General features: G+C 41.9%; 1 protein-coding gene and 1 pseudogene across 1 annotated transcript; both read right to left on the bottom strand.

The window, feature by feature from the left end:
- Positions 1-2,503: 2,503 nt before the first annotated feature.
- Positions 2,504-6,466, bottom strand: LOC129833803 (uncharacterized protein K02A2.6-like). Its single transcript, XM_055898610.1, has 2 exons — positions 3,251-6,466; positions 2,504-2,709 (listed from the first exon to the last, which is right to left on the bottom strand). The coding sequence occupies exon 1, from the start codon at positions 6,185-6,187 to the stop codon at positions 4,565-4,567; it is 1,623 nt and encodes a 540-aa protein (XP_055754585.1). The 5' UTR covers positions 6,188-6,466; the 3' UTR covers positions 2,504-2,709; positions 3,251-4,564.
- Positions 6,467-7,504: 1,038 nt separating this feature from the next.
- LOC129833804 (uncharacterized) lies at positions 7,505-8,664 on the bottom strand (annotated as a pseudogene).
- Between the last annotated feature and the right edge of the window lie 5,686 nt (positions 8,665-14,350).

Here is a 14,350-nt window from a genome sequence, read left to right as displayed (position 1 = left end):
GAACTTGAACCTAGCCTGAGACAATGTGGAATAGCCGGAAGGCAGAGTGTGAACACTGCATGCAGCTGTCGGCTCCGGAGGTCAGAGGTTACAGTGAACACACACATGCACACCACATTCTCCACACTTCATGCGTGGGCACGGATGTGCCGCTACAACAGTAAATGGATTACTACATAAAGGGGTGATGCGATTGTGAAAACATGTGGCTCCCCCATCAAGATCCTGCTGTACTACAAGTCAGTCTATGTAGGTCAGGTGGAAAAACAGTACACTATGCACATTATCCAATGTGATTGACTGGAGTCTGGACACTGATTGAATGAATGCCCACAGTTTTACCCCAAAGGGTCTTTGTCAGCTTGATTCCCATTTTGGGCCCCATTATTCTTCTTTTGCCATTTCACATTTTTGTACCCTGCCCGAGTGGACGTTTGTTGGATGTGTACGTACACTAGCTTTTAACCAATGTGAGTAGCTAGAAGTAGGGCTGTGCGATATGGCCTAAAACTCATATCTCAATTTTTTCAAATTTATGGGTGATTCACGATAAACAGATCTCAATTTTTTTATGTTTTCTCTAAATAAGCTTTTTTTGTCCAGTTGAAGGTCGAATAAAATGCATTTAAAACAGTCAGCAATAATCTAATGAATTCATGGCGTGTGAAATTATACCTAGGCAGTACCAGTCAAACGTTTGGACTCATTCAAGTTTTTCTTTCTTCTACATTATAGAATAATAGTGAAGACACTAAAACTACAGTATGAAATAACACATATGATGTTGTAACATAAAAAGTGTTAAACAAATCAAAATATATTTCATATTTCAGATTCTTCAAACTAACCACACTTTGCCTTGATGACAGCTTTGCACACTCTTGGCATTCTCTCAACCAGCTTCATGAGGTAGTCACCTGGAATGCACTTACATTTACATGTACATTTAAGTCATTTAGCAGACGCTCTTATCCAGAGCGACTTACAAATTGGAAAGTTCATACATATTCATCCTGGTCCCCCCGTGGGAATTGAACCCTGGTCCCCCCGTGGGGAATGAACCCACAACCCTGGCGTTGCAAGCGCCATGCTCTACCAACTGAGCCACACGAGACCACTTCAATTAACAGGTGTCCCTTGTTAAAATGTTATGAATTTTCTGAGCCAATCAGTTTTGTTGTGACAGGGTAGGGGTTGTATACTAAAGATAGCCCTATTTGGTAAAAGACAAAGTCCATATTATGGAAAGAACAGCTCAAATAAGCAAAGAGAAACGTCAGTCCATCATTGCTTTAAGACATTAAGGTCAGTCAATCTGGAAAATGTCAAGAACTTTGAAAGTTTCTTGAAGTGCAGTCGCAAAACTATCAAGCGCTATGAAGAAACTGGTTCCCATGAGGACCGCCACAGGAAAGGAAGGCCCAGAGTTACCTCTGCTACAAAGGACAAGATCATTAGAGTTACCAGCCTCAGAAATTGCAGCCCAAATAAATGCTTCACAGAGTTCAAGTAACAGACACATCTCAACATCAACCGTTCAGAGGAGACTGCGTGAATCTGGACTTCATGGTCGAATTTCTGCAAAGAAACCACTACTAAAGAACACCAATAAGAAGAAGAGACTTCCTTGGGCCAAGAAACACGAGCAATGGACATTAGACCGGTGAAAATATGTTCTTTGGGTCTGACGAGTCCAAATTTGATATTTTTGGTTCCAACCACCGTGTCTTTGTGAGACGCAGAGTAGGTGAACGGATGTTCTCTGCATGTGTGGTTCCCACCGTGAAGCGTGGAGGAGGAGGTGTGATGGTGTGGGTGTGCTTTGCTGGTGACACTGTCAGTTATTTATTTAGAATTCAAGGCACACTTAACCAGCATGGCTACCACAGCATTCGGCAGCGATACGCCATCCCATCTGGTTTGCGCTTAGTGGGACTATCATTTGTTTTTCAACAGGACAATGACCCAACACACTTCCAGGCCGTGTAAGGGCTATTTGATCATGAAGGAGAGTGATGGAGTGCTGCATTAGCTGATCTGGCCTCCACAACCACCTAACCTCAACCTAATTGAGATGGTTTGGGATGAGTTGGACCACAGAGTGAAGGAAAAGCAGTCAACAAGTGATTAGCATATTTGGGAACTCCTTCAAGACTGTTGGAAAAGTATTCAAGGTGAAGCTGGTTGAGAGAATGCCAAGTGGGCAAAGCTGTCATCAAGGCAAAAGGTGGCTAATTTGAAGAATCTCAAATATTTTAAATGTTTTATTTAACCTTTTTTTAAGTAGGTAAGTCAGTTAAGAACAAATTATTATTTTACAAAAAAAGCACATTCACTAAGCAGTTCATGTTCCATCTAATCTGTTCAATTAAAAAAAATATATATATGGACAGAATAGTCCAATGCCAGAGTCGCATCACCAAGGACAAACCTTTTAACTTCTCCAACGTTAGCCCAGCTGTTGGTTATACACACAAACACACAGAAGAGGAAGAGTGAAACTAACTGATTGTGAGATACATCCCATTCTTCAAAATCCAGTATACCTCAGTTTGTTTGTCTGATGCTCCTCCGACAAAGCAGTAAACTTTGTCTTGGGCACAAAAGAACAGCCCAGCATGTTTGAGACTCTCAATGTTGGTCCCAGACAATCTTTTTCTTGGAAGCCCAAATAGAGCATCAGCTTGCAATAATTTGATGACCATTTTCCTTTAAAACAATGATGCAAATAATTAATTATGCAAAATGATTAGGGATACAGGGAATGGACATTTGCAAGGGTATTACTTAAACCCTTTTGCTCTTTGGGAAGCACAGGTCATTTACGCTGTAGTTTCTTCAAATGTATCTGTACTAGATAGTATCCACTAAGCAGATGATTGGTGCACCTAGCTTTACTAGAGCTCCATTATCCAGTGTGTTGTGGATCCAGACAGGCCATCATAGCAACGGTAGCACCCTGGGTGGCAAAGGCACCCACAAAACTTTGCCCTGTCTGGCAATTCCGTACTTTACCTGTTTCCGCCTCCCACAATTTGGACGAGGGGTTGGGTTTTTGAGAGGCTTGCAATGGTATTGCCGCACAACATTACTACTGTTTGGAAAGGCAATGATAGAATATATAAAGAAAGACAACGGAGGTTGGATATGTTTCCCCTTATAAATTCTGTGTGAACAACACAGAATTCAAATAAGAATCCTAGCTTACTGAGACTTCATAGTTGTTCCTTAATTGCTATCATTGACATACCTGTGGACAGAGAGGAAGGACACTTTGTTCTGTTCGAGGTCAGTGGCGCCTACTTCCTGACAGTCTCTCGTTCAAAGTGCCAATGTTTGAACTCCTCAAATGACTAATTTGTGAGCTTCCAGTAGAGCTCAACTGTCTGGACACAGAAAAAAAAAACTCTTCTTTGTAAAAAACACTTACACGTATAATTTGATTTCCAATGTAAAATACAATAACTACTTCCAGCATGCATTGGATTTATGGAAAGCTAAGGTAATCCCCCTCAAAGACACCCCACACTCCAGCTGCAGGGCTGCAAAGTGGCGCAGGAGGTCCTCTGATATTGCTGTTTGGCAGGCCAGAGTCTGTGGCGGATCAGGGTAACAGGTTCCAGCTCACAGCTGCAAAAGTGCAGCCAGACGTCATGAGCTCTTCCTGAAATGAGGACATTCCGTTTCTTAGATTGCATTGCTAAACATTATACCAGTAGAGCTCAACTGTCTGGGAACTCCTTCATTAAAAAAAGAATAATAATTATGCAAAATTATACCCAATGTTGGTGAGATGCATGTCTCTAAAGAACTTTTGAAATGACTCCATATTTTCATCATAACAACAGAGTGAACAGGGTTATGGTAAACTGTATCAAATGAAATCAAAGTTGTCATTTGTGCAGGAATACAGTGTAATGTGCACAATGCAATGAAAGAAGTATATAACTACAGTATATTAAGTACAGTACAGTAGTTGCCATAGCAGCAAACCCTACCACCTCTCCCCCAATTGGAGTAAACTAATAAGCAATAATACTTAGACTTCTACTTCTACTCCCAGTTTATACATACTATACCACATTTTACAGACACAATCTATTTTACTGTAGTATCCTTAAAGGCTTCTTAGAATTACGACTCATGAGACTTACATACGGTTTAGTATTTAATTGTAACTGAGATTTACATCATTTTATGCACCTGGCTTAAAACCCCTGAAGCTTTCTTAATCATGGTAATATAGGCAGACATAGAAAATAGCTACGGATAGCGGGATGCAAACCCCCGTCTTGAGTCAATACTGCCATCTATTGGTAAACAAAAATATACCAGGTTACTACATTCCCCCCCTTTAAAGCTAATAACCCAATTTCATTCCTTTCTGAGCTATGCTATATTCTTATTTACATTTTTACAAAAATGATCTCTTTTAGGATCTGAAAAAGTCTGGCGGACGTCTCTCTCTAATAGAGCGTCTCAGAGGTGGTGTAGCTGGTGCCACCAGATCTTCACCCCTTGATGCTGAAACAAAGTCCTTTTGTGGAGACTTCACAGGAGGAGGTCATCCAGGACTGGTGGTCTCAGGAAGTTGAGCATTGTTGGTCTCAGGTGGTTTGTCCAACTGCAACTCTGGGGAACGTTCCAATGTCCTGTCCTGCTCGTTTAAGAATTTATCCAGATCTCCGGATGGAACTGGAATTCGAGCTCGGATCTGATCCACGTGTCTCCTTAGTCTTTGTCCACTTCCGATAATCACAGTATAAGATACTGGTCCTGAGCAATCCTCAATGGTAGCTGGAATCCATTTAAGACCAAACCCATAGTTTCTTGTGTAGACATCATCTCCAGGTGAGAAACTTCTGAGTTTGGCTCGGGTGTCATGATTACATTTTTGATTCCATTGCTTTTGTTGTATTTTCATTTTCAGGTCTGGTCTGATGAGATCCAAGGTTGACCTTAACCTCCTTGACATCAACATTTCTGCAGGTGACAACCCAGTCGTAGCTTGAGGAGTAATCCTGTAGCTAAACAAGAATCTTGACACCTTTGTTTCAATGCTGGGCCCTTGCATCTTCCTCATCCCCTCCTTCAAGGTCTGAACTGCACGTTCTGCTAATCCGTTTGAAGATGGGTGAAAAGGGGCCGACGTTACATGCTGAATACCATTTTGTTTCATGAAACTTGTGAATTCAGTGCTTGTAAAACAAGTAGCATTGTCACTAACCAACATTTGAGGCAATCCCATAACACTGAAGCTTTGTCTCAACTTCTCAATCGTAGCGAACGATGTTGACGTGTTCATGGGGTAAACATCCATCCACTTTGAATGAGAATCAATCAGCACCAGGAACATTTTCCCTAGGAAAGGTCCAGCGTAGTCCACATGTAGTCGTGTCCATGGTTTTTCTGGCCATTCCCAAGGATGTAATGGAGCGGTGGGGGGTGACTTCCTGTTACTCTGACAATCCTCACACCGGCTAACCTCCTTTTCCACATCGTGGTCCATCTTTGGCCACCAGACATATGACCTCGCTAGGCCTTTCATCCTCGACATACCTGGATGCGACTGATGCAACAACTTCAGTAGCAACCCCCGCCCTTGTGGTGGGATAACTACTCTTGAACCCCACAGAACACATCCATCTCGAACACTCAATGCCAAGCGGCGAGTGTAGTAAGGCATGATCTGAGGCTCTGTCACTGTAGGCCATCCTTTCAGGATAAATTCATGCACTTGTGATAACGTCACATCCTTTGAAGTCCATTGCCTGATTTGTGCTGTGTTCACCGGTGCATCATCCAGCACGTCGATCATCAAAACCTGGTCATTTTCTTCTTCCTGAATGATGATTTCTGGAACGGGCAGCCTACTCAGAGCATCAGCATTCCCATGGTATCTACCTGGTTTGTAAATGATTCTGTACTCGTAGGCCCTGAGCCACACATTCCAACATTGAACTCTTGGAGAGACCATTTGTGGTATTGGCTTTTGTTCATGGAACAGAGAGATCAGAGGCTTATGATCCGTCATAATAGTGAATGTTCTCCCGTACAAGTACTTGTGGAATCTCTGTATTCCGAATATGACAGCCAGTCCTTCCTTGTCCAGCTGAGAGTACTTTTTCTCCACTGGCGACAACGTTCTTGACATGAACCCGATAGGTTTCTCTGCACCATTCTCCATCCGGTGGGATAGCACCGCCCCCACACCATACGCTGAGGCATCACACGATAAGATAAGATCTCTGTCTGATGAGTAGTGCACTAGCACTTCAGCTGATTGCAGTAACACCTTTGACTTTGCAAAAGCTTCTTCCTGACTTTCTGACCATTTCCAGGCCACATCCTTCCTTAACAGTTGATGTAGAGGAGCTAAGAGGGTAGAGAGGTTCGGGAGGAAGCGATTGTAATAGTTCAGTAAGCCTAGATAGGCTTTCAGCTCTAACGTTTGTCGGAGCTGGAGCTTCCACAACAGCCCTCACTTTAGCTTTGACAGTGTGTAACCCCTTGGCATCCACCTTGTGACCCAGGTACTGCACTTCATCAGCTAACAGTGTACACTTGCTCCTCTTCAGCCGGAGACCGGCGTCCTCCATCCTCCTCAAAACTTCACCTAAGTTTCTGAGATGTTCCTCCTTCGTGACTCCCGTGACAAGAATGTCGTTGAGGTAAACTGCTACCTTGGGTATCCCCTGCAGAATTCCCTCCATAGTTCTTTGGAAGATAGCTGGTGCAGAAGACACCCTGAAAGGCAAGCGTTTATAGGTAAACATCCCTCTGTGGGTGTTTATGGTCAAGTACTTCTGTGAAGCTTTATCCATTAGCACTTGCTGATATGCGTGACTCATGTCCAGTTTTGTAAACTGTTGCCCTCCGGTTAACGTTGAAAGCAAATCCTCAACTTTGGGTATCGGGTATTGCTCCAGAGAGGAAACTCTATTTACAGTCAGCTTGTAGTCACCGCATAATCTGATTGAACCATCTGGTTTTAGTATGGGAACAACTGGTGCTGCCCACTCAGAAAACTTGACAGGTACAATTATATCCTCTGCTAAGAGTCTGTCAATTTCCACATCCACTTTAGGCTTCATGGCATATGGAACTGATCTTGGCATATAGAATCTGGGAGTAGCATCAGCAGCAACATGAATGGTAGCTTGGACCCCTTTTAATGTCCCGAGCTCTTCTTTGAAAACACCCTCATGCTTTGAAAGCACCTGCTGTAGTGTCAATGTCTCTGTGGTGACATGTTTGATTTCATCCCAGTTCAATTTTATTTCCTCCAACCACCCTCTTCCTAGTAAGCTGGGGCCAGTACCTTCCACTACTAAGAGAGGCAGATTTTTCTTTTGTCCATGATATTCCACTTGAACATCAGCAACTCCAATCACAGTGATCTTCTCCCCTGTGTACGTTTTGAGTTTAATGGGGGTGTCTCTCAGTTTAGGCACTTCAACGGTTTTCCACTTGCTATAGAATTGGGACCTGTTCATCAGAGTGACACTACATCCTGTGTCTAGTTCAAACGGTACCTTCAATCCATTTATTCCCATTTCCACAATGAAACGCTCCACCTTCTTCATATTCGCCCCCTGTACACTGTACATTGAGAATGCTTGCTCCGCGTCTGCGCACTCACTTTCACTTTCTCTCACTTGATTAGAGCTGTAGCTTGAGCGTCTGGAGATATTCGGTTTTCTGTCCGTCCTCTTTTCTGCAGCCCGTGGCTTTTTTTATTGCGGCACGCCCTCGCAATGTGGCCTATTATCCCACATGCATAACACTTTTCGTGTTTGAATTTACAGTCAAACGCTGCGTGTTTGCCTTTGCAACGATAACAGTCTCTATTGGCTGCTGCACCACGGCTTTCTGTTCTTTGAAATTCTACGCGCTCAGCGCTGCTCTCTTTTACTGTATGGCACGCAGTTGCGCCCCTTGCCTGCAAATCCAGTGCATTTCTATTTGCGGACTCCATGGCCTGGGCCAGTTTGAGTGCATTCTCAAACGTGAGATTAGGCTCTGATAACAATCGTATTTGTATCCTGTCATCATTAATCCCACACACCAGCCGATCGCGTAGCATTTGCGATAGTGTATTCCCATAGTTACAGTCCAATGCTAGTTTTCTCAACTCAGCCACATATTCCCCCACTGATTCGATAGGTTCTCATGCGTGAATCAAACTTGAATCTTTGTACTATTTCACTGGGTTTGGGGTTGAAGTGATTTTTTAATAACTCGACTAAATCTATGAATGACTTTTCTCCTGGTTTATCTGGGCTCAACAGGTTTCTCATTAAGCTGTACGTCTGTGCACCGACAACGCTTATGAGTATGGATTTCTGTTTAGCGGCATCAGTTATTTCATTAGCAGCAAAGAAATGTTCCATTATTTCACAGTACTCCTCCCATTCCTGATTTTTAGGATCAAATGGTGGTAGCGAGCCTATTGTTGCCAAAGCCATCTTTTCCGATTCTTTCTCCCCTCACACAGTCAATAATTTGTCCTACCCGTATCCAGGGAATCAAGCCTTCAGAATCTTCCACCGTTCACTTGAGTATCACCTCCCGCGTCGCACGCCAAACACTCCGTTAACTTCGTGGCAAAAAAAATCCAACGCAGTTTTCCATAGTTATCCTCATCGCCAAATATGTAGTATCCTTAAACCTGTCTAGGATCAGCGTGGCGCTAGCGGCACACCCCCCCCCCCCACTGAAAAACCAGTGCCGCGAAATTCAAAACAAATATTTTTTTTAAATATTTAACTTTCACACATTAAAGTCCAATACAGCTAATGAAAGACACAGATCTTGTGAATCCAGTCAACATGTCCGATTTTTTAAATGTTTTACAGGGAAGACACATTATGTAAAGATGTACATCTATTACCTAAAAACACATTAGCATAATCCACCATCTTTTATTTGTCCACCAACACCAGTAGCCATCACCAATTCGGCTAAACTAAGATATTTATAGCCCCTAACCAACAAAAAAACTCATTAGATGACAGTCTGATAACATATTTATGGTATGGGGTAGGTTTTGTTAGAAAAAAGTGCATATTTCAGGTAGATGGCATAGGTTACAATTGCACCCACCGTCACAAATGGAATAGAAAAACTACTTAGAGCAACGTGTTTACCTACTTACTAATCATCAAACATTTCGTAAAAATACACAGCATACACGAATCGAAAGACACAGATCCTGTGAATACAGACAATATTTCAGATTTTCTAAGTGTCTTACAGCGAAAACACAATAAATCGTTATATTAGCATAGCACATAGCACATAGAAGCCCAGCATTGATTCTAGCCAAAGTGAGCAATAAAAGTCAACATCGCCAAAAGATATTAATTTTTTCACTAACCTTCTCAGAATTCTTCCGATGACACTCCTGTAACATCATTATACACAATCCATATAGAGTTTGATCGCAAATGTTTATATTTAGCCACCAAAATCATGGTTAGACAATGTGAAATGTAGACAAGCTGGTCAGAAAATGTCCTTGCGCCACTTAGACAGTGATCTACTCTTATACATAAATACTCATAAACGTGACTAAAAAATATAGGGTGGACAGGGATTGATAGACAATTTAATTCTTAATACAATTGCGGAATTACATTTTTTAATTTATCCTTACTTTTCAATACAGTTTGCGCCAAGCGAAGCTACGTCAAAAAACATGGCGTCCTAAGCCACTAAAATGTTTCGACAGAAACACGATTTATCATAATAAAAATGTCCTACTTTGAGCTGTTCTTCCATCAGTATCTTGGGCAAAGGATCCTTTCTTGGGAGTAATCGTCTTTTGGTGGAAAGCTGTCCTCTTGCCATGTGGAAATGCCAACTGCGTTCGGGATGAACTGAAAAGCGTGCCCAACTATTCACATCGTTGCAAAAATAACTGTCCCAAAATCGCACTAAACGGATATAAATTGCTATAAAACGCTTTAAATTAACTACCTTATGATGTTTTTAACTCCTATAACGAGTGAAAAGATGACCGGAGAAATATAACAGGCTAAACTAACGCTTGGAACAGGAGAGGGTCGGTGTCCTCCACGCGCGTGACGCACCAAGAAAAGACTTGCTAGCTACAGGGTTTTTTGATTTATAGGGCCTGTGAACGCGCAATCGACCCCATTGGAATCGTCATCACGTAAAGGCATCCAGGGGAAGACGTAAGAAGTGTCCGTACAGTCATAGCAATAAGAGTGCCCTTTTAACTGACTTCAGAACAGTGGCCAACATTTCTGAAATCTGAATCCATGTCAGGGAAATTGCTGTAGAATGGGCTCTGTTCCACTTAGAGACAAAATTTCAACTCCTATAGAAACTATAGACTGTTTTCTATCCAATAATAATAATAATATGCATATTGTACGATCAAGGATTTTGTGGGAAGCCGTTTCAAAAATTACCCAATTAGCATAAATAGTCTAAACAGCGCCCCCATCCCCAACAGGAAGGCTTCTTAGAATTACGACTCATGAGACTTACATACGGTTTAGTATTTAATTGTAACTGAGATTTACATCATTTTATGCACCTGGCTTAAAACCCCTGAAGCTTTCTTAATCATGGTAATATAGGCAGACATAGAAAATAGCTACGGATAGCGGGATGCAAACCCCCGCCTTGAGTCAATACTGCCATCTATTGGTAAACATAAATATACCAGGTTACTACATTTGCAATAGCTATATTTTGTTTGTTTTTAGTCCTGGCCCTCCTCTATTTCTGGTCCATACAGTTTGATTTCTATTTGCCATATATTTGTAACTGTGCTATTTCACAAAAGTTCTGAACCTATATACATTTTACAGACCCTGTATGTTTTACATTTGTAATTTTGTTGTTATCAGTCCCACCCTTCAGCTCCATTCAACCCCTCCCATCTATCTCTTAACACCATCCATATTGGATTTCTATTTGCCATATATTTTTCAACTGGGCTGTGATGCTTCACAAAAGTACTGAACCTTTCTTTTGGCATCATTAAAGTGAAAACTGTTATTTTATCAAATCAATTCTATAATTATTATTACGTGATTACACTAATCATGTTAATGTAATTAACTAGGAAGTCGGGAAACCAAGGAAAATCTACAAAGTTATAATTTTCCAAATAACTTCAGATATTTTAATATCTGATTAATTAGTCTTGTAAATAATGAATTATTCTTTACGTCACGTCTCATTCCAAATGTCGTAAATTGTTGGTTATCTGCACGAACCCAGCCTTTACTATGAATCATCCATACACCAATTGACTTAATCATTTTTTTTTTTACTAACTAAATAATCACAGAAATGCATAAACACACAAACAGTAGATATGGTTACAAGGAAATGATAGGGGAGGTTCCCTAGTTGGCTAAGCCGATATGATGGCTTGGTGGACAAAGGGAAGTGGGTGTGGACTGAAAAGGGCGGGAAAGACAAAAGGAGTCACTACACAGTTGATAATTATATTAATTGAAATGCTAATCCTTTGCACATGAACGCTCACTCATTCAGGAATAATTGCAATCAATATACACTGCTAAAAAAAATAAAGGGAACACTTAAACAACACAATGTAACTCCAAGTCAATCACACTTCTGTGAAATCAAACTGTCCACTTAGGAAGCAACACTGATTGACAATACATTTCACATGCTGTTATGCAAATGGAATAGAGAAAAGGTGGAAATTATAGGCAATTAGCAAGACACCCCCAAAAAAGGAGTGATTCTGCAGGTGGTGACCACAGACCACTTCTCAGTTCCTATGCTTCCTGGCTGATGTTTTGGTCACTTTTGAATGCTGGCGGTGCTCTCACTCTAGTGGTAGCATGAGACGAAGTCTACAACCCACACAAGTGGCTCAGGTAGTGCAGTTCATCCAGGATGGCACATCAATGCGAGCTGTGGCAAGAAGGTTTGCCACAAACCTTGAGGGCCCGACGTCCACAGGTGGGGGTTGTGCTTACAGCCCAACACTGTGCAGGACGTTTGGCATTTGCCAGAGAACACCAAGATTGGCAAATTCGCCACTGGCGCCCTGTGCTCTTCACAGATGAAAGCAGGTTCACACTGAGCACATGAGCACATGTGACAGACGTGACAGAGTCTGGAGACGCCGTGGAGAACGTTCTGCTGCCTGCAACATCCTCCAGCATGACCGGTTTGGCGATGGGTCAGTCATGGTGTGGGGTGGAATTTCTTTGTGGGGCCGCACAGCCCTCCATGTGCTCGCCAGAGGTAGCCTGACTGCCAATAGGTACCGAGATGAGATCCTCAGACCCCTTGTGAGACCATATGCTGACACATGCACATTTGTGGCTGGAGGTCATTTTGCAGGGCGCTGGCAGTGCACCTCCTTGCACAAAGGCGGAGGTAGCGGTCCTGCTGCTCCTGTGAAATCCTTTGTTCTCTCTATGTGTCTCTTTCTGCATGGCCAGGGGGAGAGAGTCTCCGCCAGGAATTTACGGCCTGAGACAACAGAACCTGGGTATATATAGATAGAGATAGAGAGAGAGAGAGGCCACAATCTATACCCAGAAAGGGCCACGTCATGACACTATTCTCATAGTTTCTATAGATTGTAAATTAAAGATAAACATTTTTGCTAAAATAATTATTATATTATTGATTGGTTGACCATGACTTTTTAAATCACTCAGTATTGCTATCTGCAGTGTTAGCTCAAGGTAAATGTTGCAATTCTTCATCCACACTGCTACTGTATCACACTAGTGTCTTCACTGTCAAATCAATGTCCACTAAATATGAGCAAATGTGTGTGTCCTTACACAGATAGTCCTATATACAGTTGAAGTCAGAAGTTTACAAACACCTTCGCCAAATACATTTAAACTCCGTTTTTCACAATTCCTGACATTTAATCCTAGTAAAAATTCCCTGTCTTAGGTCAGTTAGGATCACCACTTTATTTTAAGAATGTGAAATGTCAAAATAATAGTTGAGGGAATTATTTATTTCAGCTTTTATTTCTTTCATCACATTCCCAGTGGGTAAGAATTTTACATACACTCAATTAGTATTTGGTAGCATTGCCTTTCAATTGTTTAACTTGGGTCAAACGTTTCGGGTAGCCTTCCACAAGCTTCCCACAATAAGTTGGGTGAATTTTGGCCCATTCCTCCTGACAGAGCTGGTGTAACTGAGTCAGGTTTGTAGGCCTCCTTGCTCGCACACGCTTTTTCATTTCTGCCCACACATTTTCTATAGGATTGAGGTCAGGGCTTTGTGATGGCCACTCCAATACCTTGACTTTGTTGTCCTTAAGCCATTTTGCCACAACTTTGGAAGTATGCTTGGGGTCATTGTCCATTTGGAAGACCCATTTGCGACCAAGCTTTAACTTCCTGACTGATGTCTTGAGATGTTGCTTCAATATATCCACATAATTCTCTTTCCTCATGATGCCATCTATTTAGTGAAGTGCACCAGTCCCTCCCGCAGCAAAGCACCTCCACAACATGATGCTGCCACCCCCGTGCTTCACAGTTAGGATGGTGTTCTTCGGCTTGCAAGCCTCCCCCTTTTTCCTCCAAACATAACATCATTATGGCCAAACAGTTCTATTTTTGTTTCATCAGACCAGAGGACATTTCTCCATAAAGTATGATCGTTGTCCACATGTGCAGTTGCAAACCGTGGTCTGTCTTTTTAATGGCGGTTTTGGAGCAGTGGCTTCTTCCTTGCTGAGCGGCCTTTCAGGTTATGTCGATATAGGACTAGTTTTACTGTGGATATAGATACTTTTGTACCTGTTTGCTCCAGCATCTTCACAAGGTCCTTTGCTGTTGCTCTGTGATTGATTTGCACTTTTCGCACCAAAGTACGTTCATCTCTAGGAGACAGAACGCGTCTCCTTCCTGAGCGGTATGATGGCTGTGTGGTCCCATGGTGTTTATACTTGCGTACTATTGTTTGTACAGATGAACGTGGTACCTTCAGGCGTTTGGAAATTGCTCCCAAGGATGAACCAGACGTGTGGATGTCTACAATTTTTGTTTTCTTATTTTCCCATGATGCCAAGCAAAGAAGCACTGAGTTTGAAGGTAGGCCTTGAACTACATCCACAGGTACACCTCCAATTGACTCAAATGATGTCAATTATCCTATCAGAAGCTTCTAAAGCAATGACATTATTTATGGAATTTTCCAAGCTGTTTAAAGGCACAGTCAACTTAGTGTATGTAAACTTCTGACCCACTGGAATTATGATACAATGTATAATAAGTGAAATAATCTGTCTGTAAACAATTGTTGGAAAACTTACTTGTGTCATGCACAAAGTAGATGTCCTAACCGACTTGCC

This window comes from Salvelinus fontinalis, chromosome 34 (assembly GCF_029448725.1).
Source record: "Salvelinus fontinalis isolate EN_2023a chromosome 34, ASM2944872v1, whole genome shotgun sequence".
NCBI classification, from domain to species: domain Eukaryota; kingdom Metazoa; phylum Chordata; class Actinopteri; order Salmoniformes; family Salmonidae; genus Salvelinus; species Salvelinus fontinalis.
This window is presented reverse-complemented; position numbering and strand designations above follow the sequence as displayed.

Excerpts from the sequence above, each read along its gene's own strand:
- LOC129833803 (XM_055898610.1), bottom strand. The coding sequence starts at position 6,187 with ATGGAGAATGGTGCAGAGAAACCTATCGGGTTCATGTCAAGAACGTTG.